General features: G+C 33.3%; 2 protein-coding genes across 2 annotated transcripts; one reads left to right on the top strand and one right to left on the bottom strand.

The window, feature by feature from the left end:
* The first annotated feature begins 970 nt into the window (after positions 1-970).
* Positions 971-2669, top strand: LOC111508235 (uncharacterized). Its single transcript, XM_023163675.2, has 4 exons — positions 971-1187; positions 1240-1447; positions 1608-2227; positions 2424-2669. Exons 1-4 carry the CDS (start codon positions 1053-1055, stop codon positions 2526-2528), a joined length of 1068 nt encoding a protein of 355 aa, XP_023019443.2. The 5' UTR covers positions 971-1052; the 3' UTR covers positions 2529-2669.
* A 2787-nt stretch (positions 2670-5456) lies between these two features.
* On the bottom strand, positions 5457-14352 carry LOC111508236 (TAR DNA-binding protein 43). The gene is made up of 7 exons (XM_023163676.2): positions 13956-14352; positions 11993-12303; positions 11091-11298; positions 8228-8446; positions 7818-8006; positions 7363-7553; positions 5457-6714 (listed from the first exon to the last, which is right to left on the bottom strand). The coding sequence occupies exons 1-6, from the start codon at positions 14197-14199 to the stop codon at positions 7366-7368; spliced, it is 1359 nt and encodes a 452-aa protein (XP_023019444.1). The 5' UTR covers positions 14200-14352; the 3' UTR covers positions 5457-6714; positions 7363-7365.
* Positions 14353-16561: the final 2209 nt, after the last annotated feature.

Genomic DNA, 16561 nt, shown 5'->3' with positions numbered 1-16561 from the left:
AATTCACAGGGACAGGGACCTACAATTTTGCAACAGGTGGGTATTTAATTAATTCGTTTTGCATTTTTTATGTTTAAAATTTCATGGAAAACAATTATGACTTGTCAATGCTCAGTACAGTCGAGAGCACAGGTCACATAGCGGTGTCGTCATCCAGTTCCAGCACTAACCTGCGCAAGCGTCTTTGGAATAGTCACTCATCGTCTGAACAAGTTCAGTTAATCGAAAAGAATGTCTTCCTCACCTTGATGTCTTTTGTTCTGTTTATTGGCAATTTGGTACAAATAATTTTTTCACGTCTTCCCCTATCTCAGATGAAGAACTTAATGCAGTTGATACATCGCCTAAGTATTCAGATAGTGCTCTTATGTAGTCATCTGAGAAAAGAAAGGGTATATTATACAATATTGAAGGGTGAAAATCAAAAGAGTTGCGAAAAATTAGCTGGTGTATTCACATGTACAATACAAAATAAATAAACTAGCTGTCTAAAACTATATTTTCATGAGCATCAAACACTACAGAAGTAGTAGTAATCAACAGTTGTAAGATGTTGTGCCTTCATAATTCAAGAATTATCACTGCATATTTCGATGATAGGAGTTTCCTAAAAAAATAAGTTGGTTATGAAGATTTTAGGTCTGATTCGCACCACTTTGACAAGGGATTCTTGAAACTTAAATTTATGAAGCGTCAGTTGAATTGTAGTCCTTCAAGCCTTGTTTGGAAACGCCTAATCACTAGAATATAATAATGACCAAAAACAAAATAATTTTATTGAATTTTCTTTTCAGAATATTTCGACGTTTGGTTCATCAGTATCAAGAAAACTGTGTTTCATATCTAGCCGGTTTTTCAGAAATACTACAAAACTACATTCCTGGTTACTTTTGGAACACATCTTCAGCCTGGACTGCATTCTATTTTTGGTATGACAACACTGTAAAAAAACGTCATACCCTTCCGTCATCGTCTTCCGTCATTATCATTTGTTGTTGATAATTTGACTTATTTTGTTTTGTGTTTATAATTTTTTCAAAGTTCATTCAAAAATGAGTAATTCCATCGATATTTGTCGAACATGTTTGAAAATTAAACCACCAGAAAATTGTAAAAATATTTCGCCAATTGTAGAAAACGACAATTCAGATATATTAGAAATGCTTAGTTACTCTATTCCTGAACTTGTATGAATACATAAGAACACACTGAATATTATGTTGATATAATTCATTTCAGGATATATTTCTCGTTGTGGATCCTGTTATATGTGATAATTGTATTACTGCGCTTAAAGCTTCATTCAAATTCAAATTGGAATGCATAAAAAATGAAGAAAAGCTTTTGAAATATTCGAATAATGCTACCTCTAAAGTTGATCTTCGAATGTTCAAAAGCAGTAAAAATATTCTCGAGAAAATGAAAGAAAATAACAATAATGATAAAGGTAAGACAATTTGGGTCGTATGACCTGCTCGAATTCTCCTTTGCTGTACCCATTCCCTTTGAAAGGTATTTTTTAGATGATTGTGTTAGTGTGAGACTACTAGTTCATCAAGAAAATATATTTGTCATCTTATTTGAATAGTTGTGTTATTGTTCCTTAGAACCCGAGAAGATGAATATTGTTGAAGTAGAGACCACCAAAATTGAGGAAGAAAATCCTAAAAAGTCCCCTCTTAGAAAATCAAAGAAAATTGAGAGAAATGTTCCTATGAATTCCAAAGGATGCTTAGGATGCAAAATGAAAATCAGAGATCCAAGTTACCACAGTAAAGTGAACATAGGACCTTTTGTCTGCTACACTTGCAATAAAGAAGTAAACGATATCCAAGATCTTCGTAAACACATTTTAGGACATGTGAAACCTCGTAGTTGCAAAATATGTCACAAAATGTTCAGAGACTTGGAATGTCTCAGGAGGCATTTTAGGGTACACACTCAAGTTAATCCTTACACCTGTAAACTATGTCAAAAACAATTCCGACAGAAACATAACCTCAGTCAGCACCTGAATATGCACTTAGGATCTGAAAACGTGTCCTGCAAATATTGTAATAAAGTATTTTCCACCAAATATAACGCAAAGGTTCACATGCAAAATTCTCATAGGACCAAAGAAGTTTGTGATTTGTGTGGTCAGACATTTTGCAACAAGGCTGCTTTGGTGGAACACCTGCATTCCACTTCAGAGTCTTGCGGAAGTACCTTCAAGGAGAGGAGAGAGGTTGGTAGTTTTCAGCAAAAATAATACAGACATTTTCTCAAGCTATATCAAAAGCAGGTAGTTGAGAATAATTTCTATTTGTATAAGGATAATTTTGAAAACCTTTTTGGAATTTTAATTATTGCAAATATTTTCACAAAAAAGTTGGTCAGTCACAAACGTCATAGCATAAATGACTTGTATAATTGTTTTGCAGATCAAAGAGGAGATTTTCGTTGACGTTGAAGGTACTGTTGAAGATGATGTCAAGATTGAACCAGAAACAGATGATCCCGACGCATACATTGATGTTGTTTTCTGATTTTTGGAATACTTCAGATATTTAATGAAAACTCATTATAACGTAATGAAATAACATATAAAATAAAGAAAATAACTTTTGTATAATGTCTGCTAAGTTTATTATTCAATACGACTGGTTTCGGTTTATTTGACCATTTTCAAGTTACTTTAAAATAGTATAATAAAACCGAAACTGCTCGTAACAAATAATGAACTTAGTAGAAATTAGACAAAAGTACTTTTCTTAATTTATATTCGATATAAAGTTCTACAAAAGATTGAAGTAACAGTTTACAAAACAACGAAATGTGTTTCAGTGTACAATAGCTTGTTCAAGCGTCTTCAGTACTATCTAAATCAATCTCAGTCTCAACACGGGAGCAAGGAATAATAATAATGTGAGAAAGTTATATACATCCAGTTATGTGGATATTAATGTTGGTGTCCCTCAGGGATCAGTGTTGGGCCCTATACTTTTTTTATTATATGTAAATAATTTCAAAAACTACACCTCACGATTTGATTTCCACAAAAAGTTTTTGAAATACTATGGATCTTCATCAAGTAATGGCCGAATCAATCAGAAAAAAAATTAAATAATATGGAATCCATCTCTACATATGCTCATTTTACACCATATGCAGATGACACATCATATTAGATAAAATAGATTAAAATCCACAAACCAAAGGTAATTTAATCCTGCAAAAATCGAACACCTGGTTCAAGGAAAATTCCCTACATTTGAATAATCAAAAAACACTTTTGATAAGGTTTCATGCTAGACAAAAAGAAATAGCCAGTTTCAACTTGAGAATTGAATATGATGAAATTTCTCCGTGCTCTACAGTGAAGTTTTTAGGTGTACACTTGGATGAATTTCTCGGCTGGAAAACTCATTGTGGAACAGTTATATCAAAATTGAACTCCATGAATTATTTTCTGAGAAACCTTCGTAATATTTTAGACCAGAAACGGCTGATTAAGCTGTATCATGCTCAAGTCGAATCGCGTCTTCGGTATGGTATTACTTTCTGGGGAGCTTCCTCTTCATGCAAAGATGTTTTTGTCGCATAGAAAAAGATTATAAGATGTATAGCAGGAGTCTCAAGAAATACAAGGTGTAAAAGCAATTTTAAAAATTTTGAAATACTAACATTGCCATGCCTGTATATATTCGAATTATGTGTTTTTATATATGATAACCGTGTTTCATAAGAAATGAAAATGTGCATTCTATTGATACCAGGTGCAAGCAAGATAGACTTTCATATGCCATATTGAAAAAAAGCACTGACTTACAATTCCCCCAATGTAATAGGGCTCAGATTATTTAATCTGCTACCACTTGAACTGAAAAACTCTAGTATCCACAGCTTCAAAATTACACTTGAGTCTTACCTACTAGAGGAAACCTATTACTCCCTTCAGGAAATGATTGAATAATAAAATGAAAAATTCAATGAATGTGTTACTCTTAGTAAATTGTCTTATTTTTAGTTTTACTTTTAAGTTCTTTTCTGACTAATCCTACATAATGTACCTTTTTGATTGTCTTACAGGATAATAAAAATTATTATTATAATAATTTTAATCATAATGACTTACTAATAGTAAAAAGTCATTAATCAAATTACTATTATATATAAGTAGCATAATGTTGGAACTAATTTTCTTCGTATTTACGTGCCTGAAGACGCTATTATATAGTGAAACACGTATTGTAGTTTTATAAACTGTCAAATGAAAATCTCACAAAGTGCTATTGAAATATGCTTAAGAGATGTAATGAAAGCAATAGAGGATTTCTTTTGATTCCTCTTTCAATTGTTATATTAACTGTTGATATTTTTTGCTGTTTTTCCAATATTGTTGTGGATTCAAGCTCAGATTGTAAAAATCTCTCAAATTATTTATCAAGTATACTAGAGTCGTAACACAATTTTTAAATCTTTACACCGAAAGCAGAGAAGTTTCAAACTCTGGAATATTTATGTTTATAAACTGTTTTCTAAAATTCTTTTTACTATGAAAGTATTGATGTTAGAATGAACTCTTCATTATTTGTTATGGATGATATTCATTGAAATCAATTTATCTGATGAGCCTATCCAAATAATGACTTGTTCACAGATAAAAAAATTAAGATTCTATGCGTCAATTTTGAAATAAGTGCCTGTTACAACAAAACAAGTGCCTGTTACAACATAACAAGTGCCTGTTACAACATAACAAATGCCTGTTACAACATAACAAGTGCCTGTTACAACAAAACAAATGCTGTTACAACATAACAAGTGCTTGTTACAACAAAACAAATGCTTGTTACAACAAAACAAGTACAGCACTATTGGCCTGTGTCTCCTGATTTGATTCAGGTTAACTACTTTTTTGAGGTTAGATATTTGAAAAGCTGGAATTTAGCAGGATACTGAATCATTTCAAAATGGACACAAAAGGTTATCAAAAAATTCGGCAAAGAAAGCCTACATTACTGTCAAAAAACAAGGGGCACCAATTTGATATAAGGTGTTTCATGTTCTAGTGACAAGAAAAATATAATATTGTTGGTTAAGGTTTGAAAGCCCTTTCAATTGAACTATAACACACAAATTCTATTTTAAAATTTCAAAGGATTGCTGTCATTGCAAGGGAGCTTGGCGTAAAATCTATTGGAATCACTTTCCCCGCCAGAACCAAAATACTTTTGGATAATTTGGAAACACTTTCCACACCAGAATCAAAATACCGCCTCTCGACGCGCGTTTTGCTAACCAAGGTGGCTGAAGCTGGAGAAATAAAGTTATGTGCTTCAAGAAGAGTCTTTTTGATCGCTACTAGATACTTGCTCTGATTTTTTGTTATATGAATTGTTCACAATTGAATAACGATCTCTTTACTTGTTACACATTTTTCTATTCTGCAGTATATTGTTCTTTTCTTAGAGTAATCATTTATTTAAGGTAGAACTGAACCAAGCACTGTTCTGAAACACCAGGACTGCATTATACTTTTCTTGATGCACGTTTCAACAACCTAGTTGGTGTCTTCAGGAGATGTGGTAGGCTAATTCCTGAATAATTTTGACCTCTATATATAACAGGGTAAAAGTGTACCCTGTGAGATACAAATTGATATAATCAAATGTTTATGGTTTGTATTGTTTCTACAAAATTTTAACAAACTTTATAAGAATGATCATCTGGTTGATCTTGATTGTTGAAAACCAGTGAATATTCATGTATTGTGAAAGTGCCTGTCAATATATTTTTATATCAAGATATATATTTATATTTAAGTTTTGTCATAATATTTAATAAAATGATTGTATATTTTTAACGAGTTTCATTCAAACATACGATTTCTTGAGAAAAATGTTTCTACACATTTTGGTGGTAATTTTTTTTCGGCAAGTTTACACGGTACGACAAAACTTGCGACTTGTCTGCAACGTTTTGTCATTACGGACAATTTGTAGCGTGTGAACAAGAAATTCTCACGAACCTGTGAGTTAGGTTCAAGGTTGGTGCAAATTCTCATCAATTTCGGAAAATTGTAGCGACAAATTGCATATAGACAGTCACTCCGACATATTGTTGAGATTTAAACGCCAGTTTCTATAGTGTGCTCAGTTTTTGTGGTGTAAATAACATGTCGAACCTGTGTCAAGCATCCCAAGAATGTTTGAGGGAGTTTATAGAATCGTTTTCCACTCCATGTGATAGCTATTTTTTTTTAATAACCAGTCACGGCACGACTTCTGTTACCTTTTTTTTTTCACACTTCTAGATAAACAAATAACGTACGAAGTCTGTTCGAAAAATGAGTGAACTTTGGCATGCCTGGGCTCCTTGAACTTTGGTTTCGATGTGATAACCATGTACCCATTATTCGTCACCAGTTATGATATGATATTAATAAAAAAAGTGTTATTAGTATATGCTATAAAAAAAGACAAGTTATTTAATGTATTCTGATTTATTCACGCTCAACACCAGTACTTTTCATACATTTTATAAGACTTAAAAACTAGGTACATATCAATGGTCCAACACGAGAAATATGTATTCATACAAAACTGATCTTTGACTCATTACTTTAGAACTCTAGTACAAGGATTTTAGGTATGAAATATGAGAAATTGTTCTCACAAAAAAATAAATTAGAACACCGACCATTTTCTTCATGTGATCCTGGTTCATTATCTGAAATTAAATAATACTAAATGCTCATAATACTAAGTATTTGTTAGATATTACGAGATGTGAAAATGTGGGTGAAAGAAATATAAGAATCCTTTATAATATATAAAATTTAAATTACATAATTCAATACAAAACCTTCTGCTAAAAATGAATATAATATTGATTTGAAAAAAAAAAAATAGAAATAAGTTCAATAAAATAAAGCTAGAACACAACCATCAAAAGAAAAATGTGTTTTTGCTACAAAAATTTAAATTTTTGCAAGAAAAAATCAGTTGATTTTCTACACTGCTATAACATTGAATTTCAAATTTTGTTACAATTTAAAAAACCTCTTCTTTTCTTTGTTTGATTTTGTTGTTTGATAACCACCATGATTTACAACTAATTTATAATATCAAAAAGGAACATTTGGTGTCAGCAGTGGGATAATTGATACCGAAAAAAACAAGCTAGAAAAGGGTTCCAAAATTAAAGAGTGAATACTTCAGCCTACAATTAAATTTGTTTTTAAAAATAATGAGATAATAGCAAAAGCAACAATTAGAACAGAAATATCACCTGAACAAGAGAAGAGAAACATTTCAAACTGAATACAAGCCTGGAACTAACCTCAAAAAAATATTACGAATCAAACTATGATTTTACCTTTCAATCATATTTCATGAATCCCTTATCATCATTTGAATGGTGCGGTCTAGAAGACCAATGCCCTTCATAAGTTTTTAGGCCTCCTACGCTGCCTCCTTGGCCAGCGCTACCTCCTTGACCTGTCCAATTAGAATACCCAGTATTGGTCATTCTCTGATTTGCAGCGCTCCCTCCACCTTGGCCACCTTCTGTAGAATAAACAGAAAAATATTTTGAGAAAAGAATGTTTCAAACTCTTGAATTTTTTTCCCACAAAGAAAAAGATACACTGTAGGTTTCACTCAGATAGATAGATGAATATTTAATTAATAAACACAATAGTGTTTATACATATAAGGTACGTTCAACAAATAAGGTTTTGCCAAGAGTGACAACTGACAACATAATGAATACAAAAAATGCTCACACATTCTTCTAATTGTCAATTTTAAGGCAATTGAAATGGAACTTACGCTTATTTCCAGGACCATTTCCGTATCCTTGATTGAAATTAGGTTCAGGTTGGTTCTGGAGATTGCTGATGAGGCCCCATCCGGCTTGATTCAGTGCTGCTACCAAAGCTGGACCTACACCTAGCGCATTCAAACCAACACCCAGCGGATTATTCTGGTTGTTGCCCTGAGGCCCTTGACCTGTTATACCTAAGTACCATAAATGTATGCAATTTAATTGTCTCTAACAGACCAGATGTTTCAATTTTATCAATCATATGGGGTGAAAAACCTTTAGTAGCAAAACAACGTTGAATTTTTATCGATTCTATCCCAAACTAGTTCGTAAATGATTCAATTTTTAGCATACCAAAACCGTTTGGAAAAAATCTTGAATAAAATAAATGGTTTCAAAGAACTCAACCACTCACCCAATGCTTGCATGTTTGGCATATCAATATTCCCCCTGCCACCTTGGCTGCCCCATAAACCTTGATTGGGCCCGTTGTATCGCTGATTGTACATACCACCGTCATAACTACTTTGGTTATTGCCACCCAGATTTTGTCCGCCGCCACCAAACCTTTCGCTTCTGGGACCACTCCCGCCTCTCGTCTTTGGAGCCGCATTGGATACATGAACCGAAACTCCTATGAAACAATACCAAAAATATGTAGTGGCCATACACTCAAAGATCCTCAAAACCTTGCCCTTTTAATTTGAAAATGGTATACCAGAAGTTAGATAACCAACACGGAAAGATCCAATTGAGAGACACGCGAAAATTGCTCTACCACCGATGCTACTATGAGTGTTGTCATAGGCATAGTTGAGGGACTTGAGACCGGGAAGGTTATGGGGGTCACACTATTGGACCTGTCAAAGGCCTTTGACTGTGTTTCCCACAGCGTTTTACTCGAAAAACTGTCATAATATGGTGTAAGAGGTACGCCTTTGGGTTTGATTGAAACCTACCTGAATAATCGTTTCCAGAGAGTTTTTTATAACAATACATTTTCTGAGCTGAGGCCGATTGACCTAGGAGTACCGCAGGGATCGGTTTTGGGCCCGCTTTTGTTCGTTATTTACATTAATGATTTTTACAACTATATAAAGCCATGTCACAGTGTACTATTTGCTGTATATCCTTGATATACTCTTCTATGAATTATGCAGCTCTTGTTGATAAGTCTATGGAATTACAAGAAAAAGCGGAGCACTGGTTCAGTGTCAACAAACTCATGATGAATAAGGAAAAATCACAAAACATGATTGTTTCTATGGCTCTGCCATTACCTGAATTCCAGTGTGTCAAATTATTGGGTTTTACTATGGACAATATGCTAAATTGGTCGAGCCACATTTCAAGTTTAAAAAGTGAGCTATCGAGTGCCTTATTTTTACTTAGACAGCTGAAACCAATAACAAATTACACTACATTGAAAATAGTATTTTGCTCGCTCATACAGTCTCACATTTCTTACAGTATTCTACTTTGGGGAAATTCTAGTGATGCCCAATGCATTTTTATATTACAGAAAAAAGCTCTGAGAATTCTTGCTGGAATCGGTTTTAGGGATTCTTGCTGTGAATCATTCATCACTCATGAAATTATGTCTGTGCCTTCTTTGTATGTTTACTCAAGCCTATTGGATATTCACAAAAGGGCCCCCTTGTTTCCCAAGCAATCCAGTTTACACAATCATGATAAACGAAACAGCAATTTTATTAGACCTCAACATTTCAGGCTGATGAAATCACACAAAAAAACTCCTATGATTTTAAATTGTGTAATGCCCTTCCTGCCAATATTAAAAATATGAATGTTTTGTTTCAAAAAAGTTATGAAAAATATTTTTAAAAAACTGTTTTTATTCCACTTCAGAATATTTAGAGCATGTGCGTAGACACACTTTTGACGCAAGGAAGATACTTGCCGAACCTCCACACTTAATTTGAATAATATGTTATAATGTACCCTGTAAACTTGTTACAAAATTTTACTGTTTATTTTATTTTATAGAAAACTTTGTACCTTGCACCTATTTGTTTTTCTGACTTGTCATAAATATATTTTATACACAACATGATCAAATAAATATATCTATCAAAAGCGATCAGGCACCTGTGCAACACCTTTAATTTGGAAGATTCGTCGCAAGTTACTTCCTATGAATGAAAAGAGAAATTAATTTAACTTGGACGGAACGACCACCGGTAGAACGGTTTCGGAATACTTGCCCCTCGTCAGTACCGGGCAGGTCATTTCAAAATTAAGTTCAACTAGTCATAATCTCTATTTGTAGTTGATTCAGTAGGATGTCCACTCTGGAAACAAATCAAAAAACACATACTCCGTGGTGGGAATCAGAATAATGAATATATTCCAGAGAGGTAAAATAAAAGAACACCTAACTGAGTGACAAAGACAACAAATGTGCTAGATGTATTGAAAAATTCCCTAACAGCGAATGACCCACTACTTAATATTGACAAAGCTCAAATAATTCATTTTGCAAATAGATCCTTGCCAGAGTTGAATACCTTTGAATATAATAATCAAAATATAAACATATGCAATCAGGTAAATTTTTTGGAACTGTTGATAGTTAGGAGACTGAACTGGAAAATCTCAAAGACTACTTATCAAAAATATTGCAAAATATTGCTATGCATCGAGAATACTGTCGGAACATGTATCAACCAAAGCTGCTCTCTTGCATACCATGCTTATATTCAATCTAGGATAAAATATGGAATTATATACTGGGGAAAATCTGTTAATGTCTCTAGGATATTCATACTACAAAAAAAATGTATCAGGTGTATCAGTGAAAAAAAAACGATAGCTACAGAGAAGCTTTTATTAGGAGCAAAATTTAACTTTGATAAATCTCTATATATATGAAGCCGTAGTATTTGTAACAGAAAATAAATCAGAACTTTTCATTAACTGTGAAAAGGATCACGTATACAACACCAGGTCAAAGAATGATCTTAGAAATACAACTATGTACATAACAGCAATATTTTCAATGTTTGATTATTCCTTCTATATCATTGAAGATAATATTAAACAAGAAGGGGCCTAGGTGGCTTCCTTGTGGCACTCCTGAGGTGACGTAAATTTCAGATACGAAATTCTCGACTTTCACATATTGATTTCTATCTCAAAAATAGCTTGCAAACCAGGTGTTCAAACTGTTTATTAATTCTAAAAAAGCTATTTCATCCCCTAGCGATGGGCTAGCTTCATTTATCAGCAATAAAGCGTTAATAGAGGTACAAACCTACCTTTGATAATGTGATCTTCTCCGCAAAGTGACTGGGCTACTTCAGGGTCCAAGAATGTGACAAAACTGAACGCCCTGAATGGTCTTGGAATAAAAACATCTGTTACTTCTCCAAATTGACCAAAGTATTCTCTGAAGTCCTTTTCAGTCAAATCCTCTGAAACTCTTCCAACAAACACTTTGCAGGGAGCTCGTTGAACTGTTCCATCCTATAAATGAAAAGTTGAATTTTACTGTAAGTGAATGAAAATATATTCAAAGACAAAATGGAAAATTCACTCGTAGAAGAATAATTTACCAACTCATTAAATGGACATATGAGGCCTGTTAAAAAAATAAGGTGAATTTTCACTTTTCTCAAAAATTATTCATCAATTTCTATTTTTGTTCCCCTCAGATATAATAATACAATAATATAATAATAATATAATAATAATGCACACTGGCATTTTTCATTAGTTTTATACTGAAATTTACAAAGTTATTTATTACATCCTCAGTATATATTTGTTCAGAACAGATGATTTTCAATTGAAGCATAGAAAGTAATTTACCCATTCAAAATATCAACAACCTTCCTTCACCTCCATCATCATTTTGTCATAAACATAAATTTTTCTGATACATTTTGTCAATATCTTACATTATTCAACGTGAATATTGAGAGAAAATAAAAAGAATTATGCTGAGGACACTTTCAATATAGTTCAGGCACTCGATGTATTTGAAAGTACATGTTGAAACAATTCAAGAAATTTATATTAGAAACTGCTCCGGCTTACCAAATAAAGTGCAATTATACCAACAGACAATTTTTGAAAGAAATCATACTTCATACACGTATTGACAGTTCACGTTACAAAAACCAAGATCTACTTTCCTTTATGCATAACAAATACTTACTTTCGAGTTGGGAAGTTTCACATCACACCACCTTCCTTCAATCATATGCCTCTGCGATAAAACTCTTATCTGAGATTCATTCGATGCAAACCTGATAAATCCAAATCCTTTAGATTCCTGCGTTTTGACATCTCTTTTCACTTGTACCATCAATACGTCCCCAAACTTTTCAAAATATTCTCGCAATTCCTGCTCAGTCGTTTTCCAAGGCAAACCAAGCACAATCAAATCTGTACAACGTAAGTTAGTTTCTATTCGTTTAGTTTTTGCAGTCGAATTCTCCAGATTGTCATCACTCTTTCTCTTATTCTCTAAAATATCAGAAAAATACAATCACACTCTTAAGGTTTAGATGATCTTATCAGATATCCAGACACCGGTAATTTTCTGAATTTTTATATTTCACCTGTATGAGATATGATGGCAGTGTATATTCATTTCAACTTTTCTCAAGTTGGTAAAATAAAAAATTTACGAAAAACCAGTTGTACAGGATTATCTGATTTTACGATCATGCTGAAGTTTATTTTTTCTCATACACGCACTCCATATTTTCAGTACTCTCGACGATTTCGCTTACTGAATATTTTTATGCTCAACAATACAACTGATACTCTCCCAAATTTTCACATACATTGTAGGCTTTCACAATAGGCTGCTCAACTCATACTGATCATAGCCACAATAAACCCTCACAGATTGCAGAGGAACTCTCTTCAAACCTAACCTAACATACTGGTCATTATACCTTCTCAGTATCAGTTTCACAGATTCATCTATTGACGTTTTGGAAGATATATACAAAGCTGTTTCAAATTGAAAGGACTCTCATAAATGGTAAATGCTGTTTTTCAATCTATCGGTTTCCAAAAAAATGTAATTAATGTTGTTTGAAAAAGGTATATTCATATAAGTACACATTTTGTTGGTATATACTGATATCTTTCTATTGTTCGGTACATTTTTTATTTTTTCATTAATATAATAATCATAGAATTTATTCATCAATTAAAGATTATAGAAAGCATCATACATACATACCCGTGTGTATGAAACTTATCAGACTAGTCAAAAAAAAAACTAATCTACAAATAAATTGTTAAGATGTTTACATATAAGTTTAGCACAAAAAATGTAGGTCATGACCAATTTGTACATGTCCAAGATATCCAATGAGTAACAATGTTCACTTTTATCAAACACATAACCGTCTGTAAGGCAACAACAAAAAGAGGTAGATAGAATGATCTTACGAGAACATCAATTTTACCGTTTACTATCAACTTTCTTTGGATTAAACAATGAAGGAAAATATATAACGTTGGAAGTTTAGGCTATTTCATGACTTTGAGATATTTCTTGGAGGAATATACTTTACAGATTTCTCTACCAAATTTTGATTTATGTTACTTAAACTTTTAGTTGTTTGAAAAATCACTCTTGTCCAAATGCCTCATATTATTGATATCAAAATTGGGCACATCTATAAATAATGATTGCGTCCAGGACAAAAAGCAGAAAGCTAGGAACTGAATGATACATGATTTTTTTTTACTATATATATGTCAACTTGGTCATATTTATAAAATTAAATGATATGAACTCAACCAATTTCAAAGAGCAATATTTTTGTTGAGATTTCATTATGTACTTGTGATGCACTGTTTGGAACCTTTGATGTAGTCATGAATACTACTGGAGTTCTATCGCAACGCCAAACCGTTACTTTTGACACCTAGACATGTTTTTCAATCACCAAGTGATCATCGTCAAGAGAAAGATTAAATTCATCTTCAGTCTTCCTATTGAAGATATTCACTTGGTAGTTAAAATAACGGTTTGGTGTTGAGATAGAACTCTAGTAATATTCGAGATTCCATTCTATTCATTCCTAACAGTATTGTGCTAGTTTTTAAAATTTTATTGGAAAGGTACTTATATAAAAGTGAGATATTTCACGAACCTTTGGGAAAAACACAATAAAACACTTCGGAGCCCCATCCTCCATCAGGAGGAGGATGAAGTCTTCCTTCACTCAGTCGAACGCCCCTAAATGATTTACTTTCCGAAGTTTTATATTTCAGGCCAGAAGCACCGGGATATTGTGCAGCTAAGGTACTAAGCAGTAGGGTCCCATCATCTTCAATAGGTAGTTCTATAGGTTCTTCGTTTTCATCCTCCGCTACTTGCAAATATTCGATAGACATGTTTGTAATTGGTTATACAACAAAATCGCTATTAATGCTTGTCCGTACTAAACTGAAATGAAAGCTGACAGAAATCATTCAGAGTTTGTGAAACGTAAACAAAAACACTGAAGTGGAATTTAGTGGAACGCCAAACTCGGAAACGGAAAGCAGTACTATCAGTGTTGCCATTTCAACCTCTCCTAAAGGCGTTTTCTGACGCATTCTGGTGTTGAAACGATGACGTCACATCAACTATGATTTTAAACGTATTCGTATTCATCACACCAGCGTGAGGTTGATTTTGAAAAGGAATTTGACATAACGTTACGTCAGTTTCTGCTTTATTTTGATCGTTATAGTTTATAAAGTGCTGAAAACTTTTCATCAAATACGTTGTAAGGATGTATAAAATGAAGCTGCAAAATTATTACTTGCACAAATCCAATTCTAATTGAGGTTAGAGAAAATTGAAAAGTTTGTTATTATTGAATTTGACATCTGACTCAAATTAAATCACTCTATTCTTTCGAATCTTATTATTGATTACGTCACTACGAATCGTTTTTGAATACAAGCTCGAATACGATTAAATGCCAGAAAACACCTTTCAATCAAAGAGTACACCAACTAACGTTGGTGTACTCTTTACTCTCAATAATGCAGAAACTGACAACCACAGAGTACACAACTAGGGCTTGTGTACTCTTTGCTGACAACTGACGTAACATAACATCAAATTCCGTTTCAAAACCAACCTCATACATAATATCTGGATAGACTGGACCAATCAACACAGCGGGGACGGACAATTCAAAGCCAAACTTTACTTTTCCTCTGTACCACAACCTTACAAAAGTCTATGATTCAAGGATCTGTTCTCGTAGAGAAATTGTCAATATGTGCAGAATTAGGAGCAATCATTCCCTCAATAAAGCGCATTTTCACAAACTTAAGATAGTTGATGACAACCGCTGCGAATGTGGAGGAAGGAGGAATACAGACTCTCCTACATATTTTCTTTGTCTGCCCTAACAATTCATGCTTTTCTCAGTATCCCTCCTTCAACAATTCAGCCTCTTACCTTCCACGATATCTTTTTCAAACATATATCACCATCTAACTCACAAACCATATGCAAATTCCCGATTGCATCCAATATAAAGCTGTAGTGAACTTGTGCGCATGCAGTGCTTCGCCAATCATGACTTGATCGTAGTGTCCATACACGTAACCGTAGTGCATCACCTCACATTAGTGCACCTCTAGTGCAGTCGGTCATTGATTGTTAACTGACTTCAAATTACAGTTGAACTTTGTTTTAGCGCAAACCCAGGTGGGGTTCGGGTCTGACTCAGATCCCCTTCAGTCCACCTGTAGTAACAACATGATTCTGGAACTCCTGGCTGGATAGCTCTGGCAGCTGAAGCCATTAATGGAAAAAGAAGAAGAACCAGCCTCATGCTAGTTTTAGAAAAGTTTTGTCTAAGCTAGTTTTGAATTATCATGCAGTGATGCCAACTTGAGGGTTTCCCCCCTAAATTCAGGATAATTTGAAAAAGGGGATTTTTGGGTATTTTTCAGGGAGAAAATGAATAACTGATATCGACAGAAATGAAGAACAGGAAGCTGATGAGTTTTTCGAAATTATTAATGAATTGGGAATTAATATAGTATAAGTATTAATTCTCATATATGTGTGTTGATTTGATGTATTTATTTTTTATTTATAAGTTGATATTGTGTACTGACGTACTCACATAAAAGCAATAAAAAAGTTACCATGTCTTGAAAATGTTATGTAACATTTTGCAATAACCTTTTGATTTAAAACTTCGTTATAATAAGAATATGAAGGTAAGGTAATCTATTAACTTATTAACTGTTAGAGCAACTTTGAATATTTAATTAGATTTCTCATCTGTTATCATGTTTCAAATCAGTTGATGTGACGGCATTGTTTCAATGCCGGTATCTTTGTATATAGACTTATACTTTCTCGGCTAATACCACGCTGGACATTGAATTATATCCGAGACGTTTATACAAGATACCTCAGAGGTTAGTCTCGCAGATGTTCCTCATTTATCCAGCTGCAGGACCATGCTAAAATTATTCAAGTAGAATACCTTCTCAATATAGTATTCAAACTCATTTTGGTCACTCATTTCCTTGAATTAACTTATCTTTTGAATACGATTCTGAAAGGTTTTTTCACGATGGAAGGTGGATTCATCAAGGCAAATAGTTGTAATTTACCCAGAAATCATTTTTGTGAATAGTCTTTATATTTTCAGTTTTCAAGGTATGTAGATAGATTTTTCTCACAATTTCCTAATTTGATCACTATCGAAAAGATTTGGGAGTCAAATTAAAAAAAAAC

The sequence above is a fragment of the Leptinotarsa decemlineata genome, unplaced genomic scaffold (genome assembly GCF_025532065.1).
Source record: "Leptinotarsa decemlineata unplaced genomic scaffold, Ldec_3_MD MMD2_P_RNA_scaffold_1, whole genome shotgun sequence".
NCBI classification, from domain to species: Eukaryota; Metazoa; Arthropoda; class Insecta; order Coleoptera; family Chrysomelidae; genus Leptinotarsa; species Leptinotarsa decemlineata.
Note: the sequence above shows the minus strand (reverse complement) of the source record. Positions and strands in the feature narration are given on the sequence as shown.

Coding starts and splice junctions, on each gene's coding strand:
- LOC111508235 (XM_023163675.2), top strand. CDS start 1,053: ATGAGTAATTCCATCGATATTTGTCGAACATGTTTGAAAATTAAACCA. Junction 1,448..1,607: donor AAATAACAATAATGATAAAG/GTAAGACAATTT, acceptor ATTGTTCCTTAG/AACCCGAGAAGATGAATATT. Junction 2,228..2,423: donor CCTTCAAGGAGAGGAGAGAG/GTTGGTAGTTTT, acceptor ATTGTTTTGCAG/ATCAAAGAGGAGATTTTCGT.
- LOC111508236 (XM_023163676.2), bottom strand. CDS start 14,199: ATGTCTATCGAATATTTGCAAGTAGCGGAGGATGAAAACGAAGAACCT. Junction 8,447..11,090: donor AGAAGATCACATTATCAAAG/GTAGGTTTGTAC, acceptor ATTGTTTCATAG/GAGTTTCGGTTCATGTATCC. Junction 8,007..8,227: donor GCCAAACATGCAAGCATTGG/GTGAGTGGTTGA, acceptor TATGGTACTTAG/GTATAACAGGTCAAGGGCCT.